Raw genomic sequence first — 17536 nt, forward strand, 5'->3', positions numbered from 1 at the left:
AGATTCCATTACCTCACCTTTTATGCCTGACATCATTACTTTCAACACTTATCTAGGTCAAAGGTCCCGAGTATGTCTGCTAACTGCTAACTCATTTAGGGCAAACATGACCATATATGTCTTGTTTTTGTTATATTGTCAACACTTTCAACACTAGTTCCCAAATATGTGTATAATAATAACGTAGCTGTCATCCAGGATGTCCTGTAAGGTACCTTGCATTACAGCAAAATATATATAAATTTATAATTCTATTATAATCACACAATCATACTTAAATCTATAAGAAAAGAAACATATCTATATAATGCAAGCAAACAGGCTAGTTCTATAGGCTACAAAATATATTTAATTTTTAAACTTAAGTTATATAACTGCTTAATTAAATATGTATAGGTAGAGCATATCTCCTTGCTTATAAAAAAGAAACACTAAACTGTATTTAGTTGCAAATTAACATGTTTCAATGGTTATACCAACCAATGAAAAAACAACCTTTCTGTAGGAAAATAACTAAAAAATATAAATGCAAAACATGATTAAAATTGATTATTTAAATCAAAAGTTTCCTGCTTGCTGATTTAAACCAAGATTAAAATTAGTGATTTAAATTGCTTTGATTTAAATAAATCCACCCTGAAAAGATAATTTCCATGTGCATTTAATACATCTGACTGGCTGAAGATATTTTCATGCATATAGTTTTCTTGCATAAAGATGGACGAATACATGTACTTATGAGACATTCTGTCATCAACTTTATATTGACTTCCACTTGTGTATATAAATCATATTGCAAGCGGGTGTAGGTAATACACACAGATTTATCTTGGCTGCAGTCCATTATTAACAGACTCAAACCCAATACATATATCCTTTTGCAAGTAATTTGTGAGTATAAGACAAATATAGAAAACAGAATCAAACTGACATTGTATATGAAATATTACATATGGAACTGTAAGCTGATGTATAAAAAGGAGAAATAACACTGTAAAGGGACTTAACACAAGTAAACAATACTTTTTACTTTATCCTTATACAGTACTGTACTTTTCACCAAAGTGTTTTAAAGTATGTTACAAACAATTAAGCCTCAAAACACCTATGAGGTTATTAGGTATTTTATCACTTTCACATAAGGTTAAATTAAGCTGCAAAAAGGTTAAATGACATTGACACAATGCAAAAAAAAAATTATAATTGAGTCATTCTACTGATTTTTAAACACGCATTTTCTTTTTTTCCTTTCATAGTGTCACTACAGGGCAGCATTAAAATTGTTTGGATTACATAACGTGAACATTTATAGCTTAACATGTTTGGATTGCTTACAAATTAAACCTTAACTCTGAATTTCTCTAGTGAGATACGTGATTTTGGGATAAAACAACATACCTGTAAGGTATATTTTTACCCTAAATTATTGAGATGAACTATTAATTTTAATTCCATTTTAACATATCTTTGCCTGGGAATTTCCTTGCTTTTATGTAATTAAAAGATACATAACATGGATACGAAAGCAAGAATCTCAGAGTATGTTATAATGTGATATATCTAATTATATGAGAATATGAACTATCAACATTAAATCATTTTATTTTAACTTGTTTGACCAGATTCACGGTAATTTACCCCACTTTAGAGTTGTGCAAAACACAAGGGCAAATTAAACTGGGTTCATAGCTGCTTTGTTTTGCCACAGCAATGCAAAACAGATAATGTACATCCCAGTTTTCCCTGTTGTTTTTGTACCTCCCTATATTCACTTTTGCATACATAGACCTTAATTTCTCCCTCCTGCACTATCTACATTCATCTGCATACATGTTCCCCTTCACTCTCAATCTCTATATTGAGCAGATCCAGTGCCAACAGTAGCTTTTGAAAAGAAACTTCTAAGATTAATCGTCATTTTTGCCATTGCTTTTCACAACTAAAATTTTATCTGTCAGCAGAGGCAGGAGCATAAAGCTTCCTTCAGAGAACCTCAAGAAGAACTGTCCTCTATCAAAATGGCCACTAATTTTCTATTGTTCTCAACGAGAATGAACCGACTTGCTGTCTGGGAAAATGGATGCCCACTATGCTGACAGGAAGCAAAGACATTGATGCAGCCTGAAGGCCCAAGTCAGTTGACATGGGCCAGTCACAGCTGTGCCACGGGTCTTCAATTGCAGTGTAGACATACCTTAAGTCCTACTGAGAAACAATAGAGGAGAGACGACCTTCTCAAAAAGGCCAATAACCAAAGGCAATTCTTCTACATTAGAACTTTATTGGTCACCCGCTTTTGAAAGTAGAACTTTGATTTATGAATAAGTGGAAAAAAAGACTATAATAGTAAAAAAAAAAAAAATAATTCTTCAAACAGTTTCAATTAGTTTTAATTATATTTGCAGATTAAAAACTTCGTTAACTCAAAGTTAAGGTTGCCCAGTGCTATCCCGTGACCTTGAAGAATGTTGAGTTCAACAAAACTCAAGCTTCTGAAAACTAATGAAATAAAAAGTCAAAGTGGGTGCCATGAGCTAAATGTTGAGTGATTGAGATACTTTGGAGTTGGATCAGAGCCACATCTGGACCCCAACATGTGCACACACACACACACACACACACACACACACAACTGTTAGAATCTGTCAACCTTAAAAAATGTTGGTTTTTTTTCCACAGGGCTGTATCTCAGAAACTGCTTGGCCAAATGACCCCAAATTTGTCTTACTCATTTTATTCTGTATCCTCCTGAGGCACACCAAATTTTAAAACAAGTAAATTGTAGAGAACTTAGAAGAGTCATCCTTTAAACATTAAGCAACTCAACATTATCTATAGCATAAATGCCACTCCACTATAATAGAAATTTGAGTCTGCATTATTCCATTAAGATAATTTGAGACAAGACAGTAGTTGGACACTAGGTGCTAAATTTCTTAAAGGACACATCTTTCAATTGATTAACCCAAACTCACAGATTTACCTGTAAATTCTCAGAAAATTCATTCCACACAAAGGGCAAGAGCTATAATTTTGGGGATGATACGCTGTATCCTTTATTTACAAGTATTTTGGGATAGGAACATAAGCAGATGATTAATAGCAAGATTGATATGGTAACCAATTGATGCATCGGTTTTATCCCTGCTTTATGTGCAAAGCTCAATTAATCAAAATTTGGAACCACAAACAGCACTTGTGTGTATGTGTTAGTTAGAGAGAGAGAGAGAGAGAGAGAGAGAGAGAGTGTAAACATTGTAAAAAAATATACATTAAAAGAATGTTAAAATTATAAAGACAAGCACTCAAAATTAGAAAATGCTACAATTAAGGCAGATCATTCAACTTTAAATCTGACCTGTCAGAGATATGGTTTTATTCAAGTCAAGTCTTTAAACTACATGATCACAAATTATTTTTCTACAGGATAGGAAAAAGCCACTGCAGCCACCATTTTATCTGTTTCATCTGGAGGTTTACTTGTGTGGCTACTTCAGAAGAATGCAAGAGACTCAGCAGGGTTTAGTAGTATGCACGGTGCAAGTGCACCGCCGGCAGTGCAGCATCGATTTTGCAGGTTCGATTGAGCATGAGAGAAGACTTGCTCAATCAAACCCGGAAGTCGACTCTGTAAATCCACCCTGACAAGAAGCGTAGCACTGCGTCAACAGGAGGGCATTTCCTGTCGGCATGGTGCAGTGGAGACATCATGGTAAGTAGACGTTGGGAAGTCGACAGGAGATACGCAAGTTACTCTATGGAGCTTGCATATCTCCTGTCAATTGTCGCCGAAATCCACAGCCAGGGTAGACCAGGCCTGTAAAGTTTCAGCCCAAACTATATGCCAAAGTGTAGCTTGTACGAATAGAGATTTGTTTGATAAGGTATAGATATAAGGCAGTAATGCAAGAAACCTACAGGCCCGCACCTGTAAGACAATAACTTAGCATACAGATGTAAGGCCTATAAAGCATTAGCATAAATAAGAAACCAGAATCTTAAGTCACAAGATAGCAAAAGATAGAACGCTGTGATACACAGATATGACAAAATTGCTGACAGGTAACCACAAAATACCAGTTAGTGCCAGTTTAGATATTTTGAGATAGGATCATAAGCAGATGTTCAGCCGTAAGATTGATATGGTAACCATTGATGTATATGCTAATAAGTTTGAAATAATGAATATACTAACCTGTAAGAAGAGAACACCCCAACATTGTTAGGGTGAAGAAGTTTAATTATGTACAGAAGAGGCCAGACAGCCTTATGAATTTATGGTGGCTAATGACCCCTATAAAAGGGACAACCATGGCCTAAGCTGTCTTTTGACATGCCAGAAATAGGATAGCAATATGCAGAATTGTTATAGTGGCGTTGCTCCGAAGATATTAGGCACACAAGGTGGATGAGACAATATCTTTTATTGGACCAACTTCTGTTTGAAGAGACAAGCTTTCAAGCTACACAGAACTGAAGAACAGCTTTGAGTAGCTCAAAAACTTGTCTCTTTCACCAACAGAAGCTGGTCCAATAAAAGGTATTACCTCACCTACCTTGTCTTTCTAGAGACAGGACAGGACCTTCGTGGACCATCATCTGTCTCACCAGTTCTAGGTCTCCACAAAGATGGTATGAGTAAACGATTGTCCTGATGCTGGATGTAGGACAATTCTGTACTACGTCTATCTACTTGTTTGGGTTGGAGCATTTGTGCTTTTACTAACTGCATTCATGAAGTTATTGCAAATTCAAAAGGTTTTTCCTAAGAATGAGCGTTGCTCACATGCACATTGGGGCTCCCAAATTAGTAGTAACTCTTAACTCCAGATCCAATCATGGAACGAGATCCTGTCAAACCACAGACTGTTAACTGGGAATTTTTAAGTAATCAATATAATTAATAGACAACCAGCGAATCAGGCAACAAAAGTTAAAACGAACTGAAAACAAAGGATTACAATGGGAAGGGTTATGCAACTTTAATGTACGTGTCACTGCTACTTCAGGTATGATAAACATATAGCTAATCAAAAATTAGAAATTCAACAGTTGAAACATTCTAATATTTTGTCTTTGAGAATACTTTTAAAAGTATTACATTTCCTACCCTATCTCCCACAAACTGTCATATCTGGACCCTCTTTATTCCTCACTCCTAAGTCACCAACATATTGATTCTCCCTCTGCCAGACAAGAGCCTTCCAGTGTTTAAGTCCCCAGCCTCTACAAAATTTCCAGCTCTTGCCCATGACAACTAGCATAAGCTAGGAATTCAAGCACTGATCCCACAGCCTTTTGAATCACATAATATGTCTTGGTAAATGCAGTTCAACAAACAATTTGTTGTTCAACAGCTACTGAATAAATATTAACTGGAAATGAAAATATTTATCATAAAAACTCAATTTTATCATAGAATAATCCCTAACATGGATGGAAGTAGTTAAGAACATCCTAGAAGGAAGATGCGGTGATGACATTACAAAAGCATGTTCCCAACATCACTTAATGTGCCAAAATGAAAGAAAGTTCCACATAATGCATCAGCTGCATTTTACACCTGCGTGTCTTAATATACAATTACACGGCAACCCATTATATTCTTGAGGGCTGTAGTGCAAAGAGAACTCTAGTAGCCACTTATTTTGAATTTTTCCTGATGTGCAAACAATAACAGTACATCATAGCCCAAATTTTTCATTCTGAAATGTGGCTCTTTTAGAATGATTTCTTATATCATTCGGTCAATAATAATAAAAGCTTTTTGCTAAGTTCAGAAGCATCTTTCACTGTTTACTGCCAGGGTAACATATCACTATAGTGGAAAACTGGGGGTCTTTTTGAAGACACTATTTGAGTGAAAATTCTTGATAAAGATAGTAAGAACATACTAGAAAAACAGGGAGGATAAATTCCAAGTTCTATGGTCAACTTTTATACAAATGCAATTTTAAACCTTCCTTTCACATTTATTTTACATGACTTCTTGTTCCAGTCTATAGATTGCTATGTAATTTTCACTCCTTGTAACATACCATATTGCATATGACCTAAGTTATATCTTTTTTAGAAAGGTCTGAATGAAAAATTTGTTAGACAATGACATATTGCGCAATCAAAATAAGAGTATTTAAAAACATTTTATCAGGATTTACAGATTATACAGGGCCTGGAAAAAAAAAATCCACTCACACATTAACTGTTGGCATGTGGAAAGCTCTCAGCAAACGGAAGGACCTAAATGATCATTTTCAGCAGCGTGTAAGCTTTCACCTAAATTGTTTCTACCTAGCCTTTATGGTTGCAGAGAGACTCTTGTAAATGTTAAATGAAGCATTGTCATCTTCCTGAGTTTGCTGACAGCTCCAGAATCTACACTGCTTTTCATAGCTTTCTCAAGCAACAGAGATAACCTACCAGACACTAGCCAGACTTACTCTCTTCTAAGACTCAATTCTATCGGCAAATACTACAAAGTTCCCGACTGGTTTAAAATATGTTATCTTAAAAATACACCTTTTATCCTAATCTAGACAAGACTTAAAGGTCCAAGTCAATACAAAACAGAACAAAATTAGATGTGGGCTTATATAAAATATTTATAGCAATTTTCCTAGTTTTCAGTGATGTTCCTCTCTAGCTACACCACATGTACTCCTCCTCCTGTTCTACCCAGATTAATTGGATACATTTACAGTACATGAGTACATTTTCAAAAGTGCTTACATCCCACTGAAAAAGTAATTTAGGCACTAATGAACCTAAGTCCAATTGACTTTCAATGAGACTTAGACACCTAAGTATCTTTTTGGAAATGGGATTTAGGTGCCTTTCAAAATTTTACCCTATTCTTTTTTAATAGCTCTATAAAAAGTGGAAAATACGTTCGAGAAACAATAATTCCAGTTATTGATCTGAAGTATCCAGATGCCATTTCAAAACCCAGACACTACTGTAATTTTATTTGGTTAGACATATAAAATATAGCCAATCACAAAAGCCTACACTTCTAAATGACATCTTCTGATATTTTTAAGCTACTGTGCTTACAATTAAGAAATTTAACCTTGATTTAAAAAGTAACTATTACAACAGGATACTCTTGGGGAAAACAAAGCATATAAAAGTAATGTAACTGATAATTTTCTGTATACTTTTTCATTTATATTGTCTGTGATTTAACTAGAGCTCACCTCAGAAGCCAAATTTCCCTTTCACTGAATCCCACACTAATATCTGTTAACGATATACCCCCAACTCATCCATCATATAAATAAATAGAATGTGAAAGATTCAGGATTAGGATCCTACTATAGGAGCAAGTAGGAAAAGATGGACTATTCAGGAGAAAAATCTTCAGACACAAACATCTTAGGATAAGCAAATGTAGCAAAGAAAGTGCTGAAGAACACTTGAAAAATTGATTTGTGCACAAGTAACATATTTGAGGTTTATCCTGAATGTATTGATCTTCCTAATAACTGTCAAGTGCACAACAGAGGAAAGAGAAAAAAAGCAAAAATATGCTCATTAATAGTTATATGTAATAAAATGTCTCAAGACACTTTAAAAGGAAGAATCTCATATTTAAAGAACACTTTTTCTGAATTGATTAGCAGCTCATGTGATGCAACAGTGACATCTGGTGGATAGTAATTGCTCATTCATTTTACGTTGTGCCCATTGCAAAAGAATTGCTGGAAAGTCAAAAACCAAGATCGATTGAGATCTTCTCTTAATATTTTAAGTTGTAACATTACAACTAAATTATGGACAAAAATAATTATTTCACAGAGAAAGTGACTATGGTACCGTTTGCTAAATTAACTTCTCTTCAGTGCTGAAATTCATGGACTGAAATAGTAGGGTAAGCAACACTACTAAATTGTTTCAGCCAGAAAGATAAGAATTAGGCACTGAAATCATTAAGATTTGGACAATTAATTTTTTTTTCTTTTGGCAGGAGGGGAGGAAGACGTGGACTTGTTTTGCTGTTTTGTGAAGAGTAGGAAGAGGAGAAACCGAGTCATTCGTTTATTCAAATATTTTCTTTTGTAATTTCTCTTTGGAGCTGTTTTAATAAGCTGTTACGATTTCTAAACTAGAAATCCAGGACTGAAAAACTACTTACCCTGAGCACTCACAAATCTAAGCCTACATTAGGTGTACAGGAGCATTATTCATATTGCTACCACAATAGCCTAACTAAGGGGCACCAAATATACAAGAACTGGTGAAAAGCAATCCACAATAGCAAGGAAAACAATTAATCAGAAGGAACACAAGCTCAGAAAAGAGAACAGCTTTTAAAAACACCCCCCGAAGGGGGAAAAAAAAAACAAAGAGGAGCAGCAAAAGCACCAACTTATTGAGATGTTTGAAGTATAATAGACAGAATCCTAGAGATAACAGGCCAGATTGTATCTCTGACCCCATTCCAGCAACATACAGGGAGCTGTAAAGAAGCCATAACTGTATTTGGGGAAGGAGGGAGAAGCGGCCATAGTGTTCAGCATTACAGTCATTCTAGGCTGCTGAGCAGACCACAGACAGCCATGAGGAAGCCTCCAGGCTAAGTAGAAGCCAGGTGCTAAACTCTGTGTTCTTGTGAGGCCCAGATGCTATGCTGTGCCTATGTCAGAAAGACAAGTGATGACACTGCTAGAGAGACAACATTGTCAAAGTAAGCAGATGCCAGACCAAATAAAAGGGAGAAACCACAATCTCCCCTAGAATAGGGAATATGAAGCACTGCAAATAAGACATGAAAGTACATACTTATCAAGTTTAAGCAGCTGGACTACGTTTGCAACATATCCAGGTGCTGTACAAAGCAAACAATTAAATCTGCTACAGGAAGTCCATTACCCAGTCTAGCAGCTACACCTAATATATCCTATATCAGCAACTAGAAGCAAAGATGTTATAGTAAGGCCTGGTGTGAACATACATCAACTCTTGATATGCCCAATTCCCCCTCCTCAGACCTGGGGAATAAAGGAAGGGCTTAATGAGGTTGAGTGAGCCACCTTCTCATTCTCCAGAAAAATCTTCAACTATAAAATAGGGGCTATTAGCTTTCCTGTGGCCCAAGCAGATCTCCCTTTCTCTTCACCTCCAACACTAACTACATGGTGGTGACAGTCACTTCCTCCAACAGGCCATTATTAAATAGTTGTGTGTATACATGCATATAGAATATTGTTATTCTTAATCTACTAACAAAGCAAACATGCTTGCAACTGGTTACATTTTTCTTTGAGAGAGCAGCAGCAGCAGCCATCCTTAGAGCTTTTTAGTCTGAGAATCTTTTAAGAAGGATATCTTTTGAGAAAGGTAATTGATGCTCTGCAGCAATATGTATTTTAATTGCATCCCACTCAACTGCTTTCCTCTGCAAAGAAATGATGGCTTTATAATTTCAAATTCTTTTCCTGTTTGAATAGCGTGTTGTAGGTAAGAAAAGAACTGAAGGTTACTTCCAGTGTTCCAGTTACCTCAGCAGGAATAGTGTGAGGCTAGCCCTGCAGCAATCAATAAAATAGAATTTAGATTTATGGGAGTTCCTACAGAACCCATGCACAGACCCAAGAGTATTAATTTAAATTTGGAGAACAATAATTGGTGGTTCTTATTGATTCTCCACAAGTATGTAAATTAGATTGCATCCTACATAACAGATGTGTTATTTAGCATATCTTGATATCCTTTTTTGCTATCTAAAAGGATTTTTTTCAAACTACTCTTGCAGACCTCTTAAAGCGCTTCATGTGTACTTCATAAATTTAGCATAGAGCTCACAGACTTCAGAATGGTTCAAAGTCTATAGTGAACAATCCAGAATGAACCACATGATACATCCTGAAATATTCAAAAGGAAAGGTGAACAGCATAAAATTGAACTTAATAAACTGAACCATTCCTAAAATAATATGTTTCAGACACTTATTGCTGAAACACCTTCTCTAGCTAATAGTGAACTTTTTGGAAAAATAAAATCTCCTTTGATAAGACATTACATGTATGAAGTTTCACAAGGAAGCTATATATGGGATCAAAATAAGGATTATAATGGAAATCTAGTAGCAACCTTAACTATGGTGTCACATGAAAAAAATTAAAGTGGCAGCCAATTTACTTTTCCAGGGAGAGAAAAATGGATTTTGCCACTAAGATAATTATTGGTACATAAAAATGGAATCACACTATAAATATAAACCTCTTGGAAAAGTAGATTTCCACTGATTGACTGGTACTCCTTATTTAATAAGAACCGTTGATGTAATAAGAAGCCATTATATCTCTTTGAAAAGAGATCTTAAAAAGGTATGTGCCTTCCTCCTCACTCAAACTGGTATTTGGCCCTGAAAGACTGGCTATTACAATGTAAGCTGTCAGCAGTGCAAACTGATAAGAATTGGTACTTAAGAGCACCCCACCATTCAATTATATAGTTTTGGGTGTTGTATTATGGACTTCTAAGGTCTTGTACACAACATACCTACATAACCTTGTACACAGCACAGCTATATAACCTTGCTTCTATCTTCTCTTAACCTAGTTTGTAACCTCTGAGGTGGAGACCATCTCTCCATATATGTTTGGACAGCACAGTGGAGACATATTTTTCATTCTCCAAGTCCTAACACAATGCAAATAATAAAAAATAAATTATCTTGAACTTGGTCATGGTGCCCTTCAGTAGATTCTCATCAGGAAGAATAGTTTATGAAGTCCTTGTGCAAAAGGTATTCCTATTGGCCACCTTGGATACAGCCAGGAAAATACAAAAATGCTGCCACATCTTCACCAATTGGTTCAGAACAGCCCATTCCAGAAATATTGGACTTGAGAATCCTGTCTACTTTATCCACTATTCAAACTATATTGTGGCTGTAATATCCCACTAGTAGTAGTAGTAATACTAGCATTTGCAAGCCCACGCTGTTCCAAAGGTAAGACAGTTGGGCCAAGTGATCCATCATCTGTGCAGTCTCCCTCATATAACCAATGACGTTGTTGCATGCAAATTAGCTGTTGAGTAAGTGTGATGATTAGTTAAGTTACCCCTGACATCAGTGGTCTAGGACTGTTGCCATGGGTATAATTCATAAAGTCAAAATAACTAAGAACTTTAAAACAGGACAGTAACAGAGCATGAATCCCAGTGATGATTGATTCTGGTGTTATTCAGGACAAAAAGAGCTCTCAGCCACGCTTGTAGCGGTTTCCCTCACTACACATTGATTCAACAAACATTGTAGGCTTCAGTGTGACAAACAGAGTGATAATCCTGGAAGCTTATTGTATAGATTGCCAAAGTACATGAGCCCTATTGGACCCGTACCCTATTGTGACACCCTTATTTATCTCCTGATATAGTGCTGTGAGTCCTAAAAAAAAATCTGTACTCACACCTATGCCTGAAAAGATACCATCCTGTAAGACACACATAGTTATACAAGGTTTCATATTTCATTATTATAGCACCTCAGGTCACTTTTATATATATGATTTGGTGAACAAGAATAATGGTGAAATTTAAGGTTAATTATGGGATCTTAATTGTGAATTTCCCCAAAAAATGACCAAAAAAATCAGAACAGAAAGGAAGGATGTAGGTCATAATTCCAATGCAGATTTCCAAACACCTCCCTGATCTCAAATTGCCTACATCTATCGTAAGTTTGACACATACACCTACAGCACAAGTTCTAAATTCCATCAGCAGAAGATTTTCATAAACACCCTGTAAAATCTCCAAAGGAGTTTTTAATATTTCAAATGTGTGCCATTACTAAGACTTTCAGATAGCAACTCGCCTACCACATTGCTTCAAAATCTAGTACACGTGACTAGATTGTGTAATGCAGTCCTTAAAAGCAACAGAACACAGACCAAATTGCAAGTCCCAAAGTATGAATAAACTAGTTCATTAATGAGTTTGTTGGTTTTTCACATCCTCTTTTAGTGCTGAAAATTAGTATGAATCTTAGACGCCCATTTCTTCGCTCCTATCAGTCATCATTTTTTGTTTAAGTTATGAAACTGCAACAAAATCTACTTTAACACATAAACAGAGGAAATATACAACTTACTGTGGTGCTACACGTCTCCAATAGCGGTCAATTCCATTTTTAAAGTACAGCACAGCTAACCACCTTACATTTACATCCAGAGTATGATTTGTAAAGATATTCTGTGAAGAAAAAAAGTTAAAACGTTATTTACTTCTTGGTTTGGTCCAAACGTCTGCCAAAATTAAGATTTCCCCTTTCTTCCAGACACAATAATGGGTGATACATTTTCTGCCATTGCATCTTTAGTGTACATACAAAGCAAATCGGACCTGTGTCTGTAAGAGCTCATCCAGAAGAACCTTCAATACAGTAAATTGATTGAACTCCATTTACTTGCATCATGAAAAAATAAAAGGCTACAAGCTAGCTGGATTTGAATTTCCCTGAAGTCTAGATAAATCAAACCTGAAGATTAGACTTCTAAGTGAACCCTCTGAAGATGCAACAACCTTCCCACATCATCTTATCATTGCCATTCAACACTTAAGAGCATGGTGAGGAGGTAGTATAAGAATCTAGATAGATCAACTGATTTTAACAACAAAAATGGGGGATTTCAAGTTCATCACCATCTGAGTATTTTTGTTTTGACTGGATAAATTAAACAATTGGATCCAGAAAAGTAATACAGTATGTCTTGTTGGTGTGAAGAACATGGAAGGCATCTGTATAAATTTGTGTGTGTTTTATATATGTATTTATATTTACCTATCTGCAGGTTTAGTGGTTATCATATTACTGGCTAATAGTTGACTAAGAGTTAAATCCTGCAGGAACCCAAACAAAGATTATAGACAGAATTCAATTGCCTGCTGTTCAGTTGCACAATAAGTAGTCTCCTTATTCAACCAATACCATCCCCACTCACCCAAGCTTCCCATCTGATCCCAGTCTCTCCCCAGCAGCACTTACTGAATCCTAGTCTTTGCATCCCAGTTTCCATCCTCAGCTTCCAGACCCAGCTTCTCCCAGCCTCAACTCCCAGTCCCAGTTTCCCCCCTCACTGTTCCCTAGCCAGTCTACAGTCCCAGTCTCCCTACCAGACTCTTCCTTTCAATCTACTCCCGCACACACACCCTCTTGCAAGTCCAGCTCTTGTCTTCTCTACAAATCACGCAGCTTCCTCTTGCACATGCTGCCTGGGCCAAGCAAGAGGGAGGTTACTGACAGCACAGAAGAGACTGCAGCAGACCAGACTGCAACTGCAAGAAAAGTTCTGCTCAGCCTAGAACATTCCCATTTGTAACACCCTGCACCCCCATATTCATCCTTATAGTATAATTGTGTATTGTTTAATACAAAGTATGTTATAAAAGATATTTTTGGAATGCTCATGACATACAGAACATTATTGTTATAGTAATATGTTTGTTGCAACATCAGGTGTATGGTTATGATGCTTCGCTATGTAATATTCCCAAAGATGTGTTCTCATGGCTTAAAACGTAACCAGGCAAAACTCTCCAGGGGCAGAAGTGCAGTTCACACCTCATCAAGGGTTGTATAGGACAAACCCAACTCAGCTTTCCAGGAACAAAGAACTGGCCTAGGCATCAACAAAGGAACCACAATGAGGTAATGCTCACTGACTCGGGACATGAATGAAACCATACAAGGACAAAGTTTGTCACCTGACCCTGGGATGGAGGACAAGCACAGCCCCAGGGGGGGAGAAAAAACAGTTTTAAAAAGGGAAGACATTTGCCATGCTCTCTCTCTTCCACCTCCAAACACCACCAAGCATCTGAAGTGCTGACTAAAGAGGAGAGCCTAAAGGGGAAACCATTCAGCCAGTGGTGAGAAACATCTAAGTTTGTAAGAATGCTGAAAGTGTTACACTTAGTTTAGAATGCATTTTGCTTTTGTTTTCTCTTGATCAAATCTGACTTGCTACCTTTTGATTTATAATCACTTAAAATCCGTCTGTAGTTAATAAATTTGTTTATCTAAAGCAGTGCATTTGGTTGAAGTGTGTGAGAGACTACACTAGGAATAACAAGGCTGGTGCATATCAATTTCTTTGTTAAATTGACAAACTTATATTAGCTTGCATTGTTCAGTGGGCATCACTGAACATTATAAAATGGAGGTTCCTAGGGCTGCAGCTAGGATTGGGAACTTGGAGGTAGTGGCTGGGGTCATTGTGTTGTATAATCCAAAGAGTGGCTGGCCAGAATCACTCATTCACTCAGTTAGGAGCAACTTGCTTCCTGTGCATGGACACCCCAGAAGTGGGAGTCCTCACAGAAGAGCAGAGTAAGACGGGCTCCAAGAGTGAGGGATTGGGTGAAACAGAAATACATCAGTCCAGATTGCACTAGGGAAACGTCACATCAGCATGGTCAGAATCTTTGGGAATGTAACAGCTAAAATCTAAGAAGTATCTAATGAGTATATGCTAGAGTGCTTTTTTTAAACAGTTTAAAACATGAACAAATTTGGGCAAATTTTCATAGGGACAGCAAAAACCATCCCTGACACAAAGACCAAATTTCAAATCCCTACTCCAAAAGCATGAGGGCATCACAGTTTTTCAAATTAAGTTCTGGTGACCTCTACTATGAGCAGAACAACGTATCTTTTCCTTAGCCTCATTTTCAGAAATGACTACATCATTATGACTGCAATATTTTGGCTGAAACTTTCCAAAAAAAATTCAGTCAGAAATAGACACCCAGCATGGAAAAATTTCAGCCCAAACGGTAAAGTCTGACAAAGTTATAATAAAATGAAAACAGTGTGTTATAATGGAAAGTGTCGGTCAATCTTAACAAGTGATACCAGCCCCGCCTATAATACATATTCCTTTTATTTTTAATATGTACATAATTTGAACCCCTAACTTTGATTCAGACAGATAGCCTTCCTCTCATAATAAGGCAGAAAGAACCATTGCCTGCCTACTCTACAGTAACTGTGATTCTTCAAGATGTTGTCAGCTCACTCTAGGCACACCTGAGCCTCATGCACAAGACATTGGATTCTTTTAAATAGCAGCATCCACTGGGGATCGCACATGTGACCTGTGCCTCCTCATGCTCCCTGTGAAGACATAAAGTGCAGAGTGTCTGTGACCCTCCCTCAGTTCTCCCATAATACGAAGTCTATGGTAACCAAGCCTCCGACAGCAGGATAGTGGGCAAGCTGTGGGACTCACACAGACCACAACATCTTGAAGAACCACAGTTCCTCTAGGATAAATAACCATTCTTTCTTCAAACATATTAGTATAGATTTCATTTAGGTGATTGACAAGCAAAGGAATATCAGCTGCATCAGTCCAACAGGGACTGCACTACTGCTTTCCTGAATTTGGCATCTGCTCTGGCAGCTAAATCCAACCCATAATCCTGGATGAAAATTTCTCCATGTTGCCATCCTGAACATCACAGAAACAGGTACATTTCTGAAGCAGGCAGAGGATATTGCTTGAACTCTGTTGGAGTAAGCCTTGATGATCAGCAAAAGAGGTACACAAGCCAACTCATAACACAGCAAGATACACTGCATTAGTCACTTAGATATTCTTGGTGTTGAGATGGCCTGGCCCCAGCTACAGCCAAAAATAAATAGGGATGCAGCCTAAATGTTTGATTCTGTCAATGTAATAAAGTAAAGTTCTGGAAACAATCCGTGCATGTAATTTCTCTCTTGATAAAGAATGTGATTTCAGGAAGAAGATAGTTAATCTGCCTAACTGATTCAAATGGAAATCTGAGATCATCTTAGGACTAAACCCAGGGTAAGTTCTTATCTCTGTCTCACCCTTCAAACATTGTGTAGGGAGGTTCACCCCTAAGTATGTGAGCCTGCTCATTCACTCTCCTGGCTGAAGTAACAGGAAGATCATCTTCAAAATGAGATGAAGTACTGAACATTCTGAATGTTCAAAAGGGAGGCCCCATGAGCCTCAAAAAGAACAATGTGAAGTCCACGACAGGAGTAGGATCTCTGACTAGTGGGTAAGTATGCAATCAGACCTCTGAGGAACTTTGCTACTGTCAAGTAAGAGAAGACCAAGCATGATTGTGCAAGCCAATATCTCCGAGAAGTGAAGTTTAGTGAAGCTGAATGAAAACCTAGAATATTTCAGATGCAGCAACTAATTGAGGACCTTTGTTACCAAAGCCTGCATGAACAAGTGCTTCTGATAGATGCTTTTCTGCTCTGTATCTCCCAGCTGAAGGAGCTCCCTGGACTTGGCTAGAGCAGTCCTTGTCCATGGTACTTAGCCAGCCAATATCCAGGCTGTCAGGTGCAGAGACTTAGGGTCTGGATGGAGTATCTGGACATGTTGCTGTGAAATCAGATCCAAGCAGTGCGGGAGCAGAATTGTCAGCTGAATGAATATCTGCAGCAGGTCTGTCAACCAAAACTGCCTTAGTTAGTAGAGCGCTGCAAGAACGACTGTTGTCTTGTCCCTTTAAATTTTGGAAATCATCCTGGGGATCAGAGGAATCAGTGGAAAAGCATAAAGAAGGACCGGATTCCACTGCAGAAGGAAGAAATCAAACAACGCCTCAGGCCATATCCCCTCTGGAACAAAAATTCTGGAACTTTGGGCCATAAGTGAGATCTGGCACACATGTGCATGACCCAATGGACACAGCTATTCTCAAGATTTCAATCTTGTGTGCTTGTGCACCAACAGGATTTGTCAGACACAGATTAAAAAAATTGTGTGAGTGTGAGAACACACCTACAAGAATCAGCATGATTGCAGCCTGGTCTTTTCTACAGGGGAATCATGGCTGAAGATTATCTGACTTCTTGTATCTTGTGAAGATAAGCAGAGGAATCAGGTGTCGAGAGTTATCCAACCATGTTGCATTCTATGAAGGTGAACAGGGAAAACAGTGCTGATTTTTTTCCCATTTTTTCTCTTTTGGGAGTTTGTCCCTATGAGTATGCTTCAAAGGGAGCAGAAAGACTTCTCCAAAAATATTTCAAATGATTAGCACTCCCCCTGCCATAAAGAAGTCTTGGCTTATTGTCTCCTGTATAGGCACCTTTTGAGTCTCAAGAAAGGCAATGGCCTGGGGAATCAAGATGGACTCCTCAGAGACTCTAACCCTTTCTACTGAATGGGGCCAACAAGGGTCAGATAGGTCTGTGTTTCCCCTGGAGACCCCTCCTGGGATATGAATAGGGAACCCCTGGGAGATCCGTTACAGAGGTGTCACCTGGGGGAAGGTACCAGGCCCAGAGGCCCTTTACCATACTCTTTAGAGTCAGTAATGTCTATGTTGAGTCCAGAGCACTCCATTCATAGCCTGAAAGGAAGAAGAGGGAGAAGTGGTGGCTGATCGCAGTCAGAAACCTGGCTGCTAGTGCAGACTCTAGGCACAGTCTTCCATTTGGTGCACTGTCCTTCTGGCATCACTCTCTCATGAAGTTGAGGGTAAAGAGAGGTCTCCTTACCCCAGAAGCTTGCTATTCCAATCAGCCTGGCT

The 17536-nt window shown here is 37.7% G+C and overlaps 1 protein-coding gene across 1 annotated transcript in view; it reads right to left on the reverse strand.

Annotated features, from left to right (window-relative positions):
• IPO11 (importin 11) overlaps nucleotides 1–17536 on the reverse strand; it is a 294514-nt gene that overhangs the window by 260477 nt on the left and 16501 nt on the right. Inside the window, exon 3 of the mRNA XM_067568644.1 lies at nucleotides 12102–12202. Within this exon, the coding sequence (XP_067424745.1) occupies nucleotides 12102–12202 (101 nt within the window). The remainder of the gene's footprint in view (nucleotides 1–12101; nucleotides 12203–17536) is intronic.

This window comes from Emydura macquarii, unplaced genomic scaffold, assembly GCF_026122565.2.
Source record: "Emydura macquarii macquarii isolate MOO-44397 ecotype Brisbane River unplaced genomic scaffold, CSIRO-AGI_Emac_v2 contig_2897, whole genome shotgun sequence".
In the NCBI taxonomy this organism is placed as follows: Eukaryota; Metazoa; Chordata; order Testudines; family Chelidae; genus Emydura; species Emydura macquarii.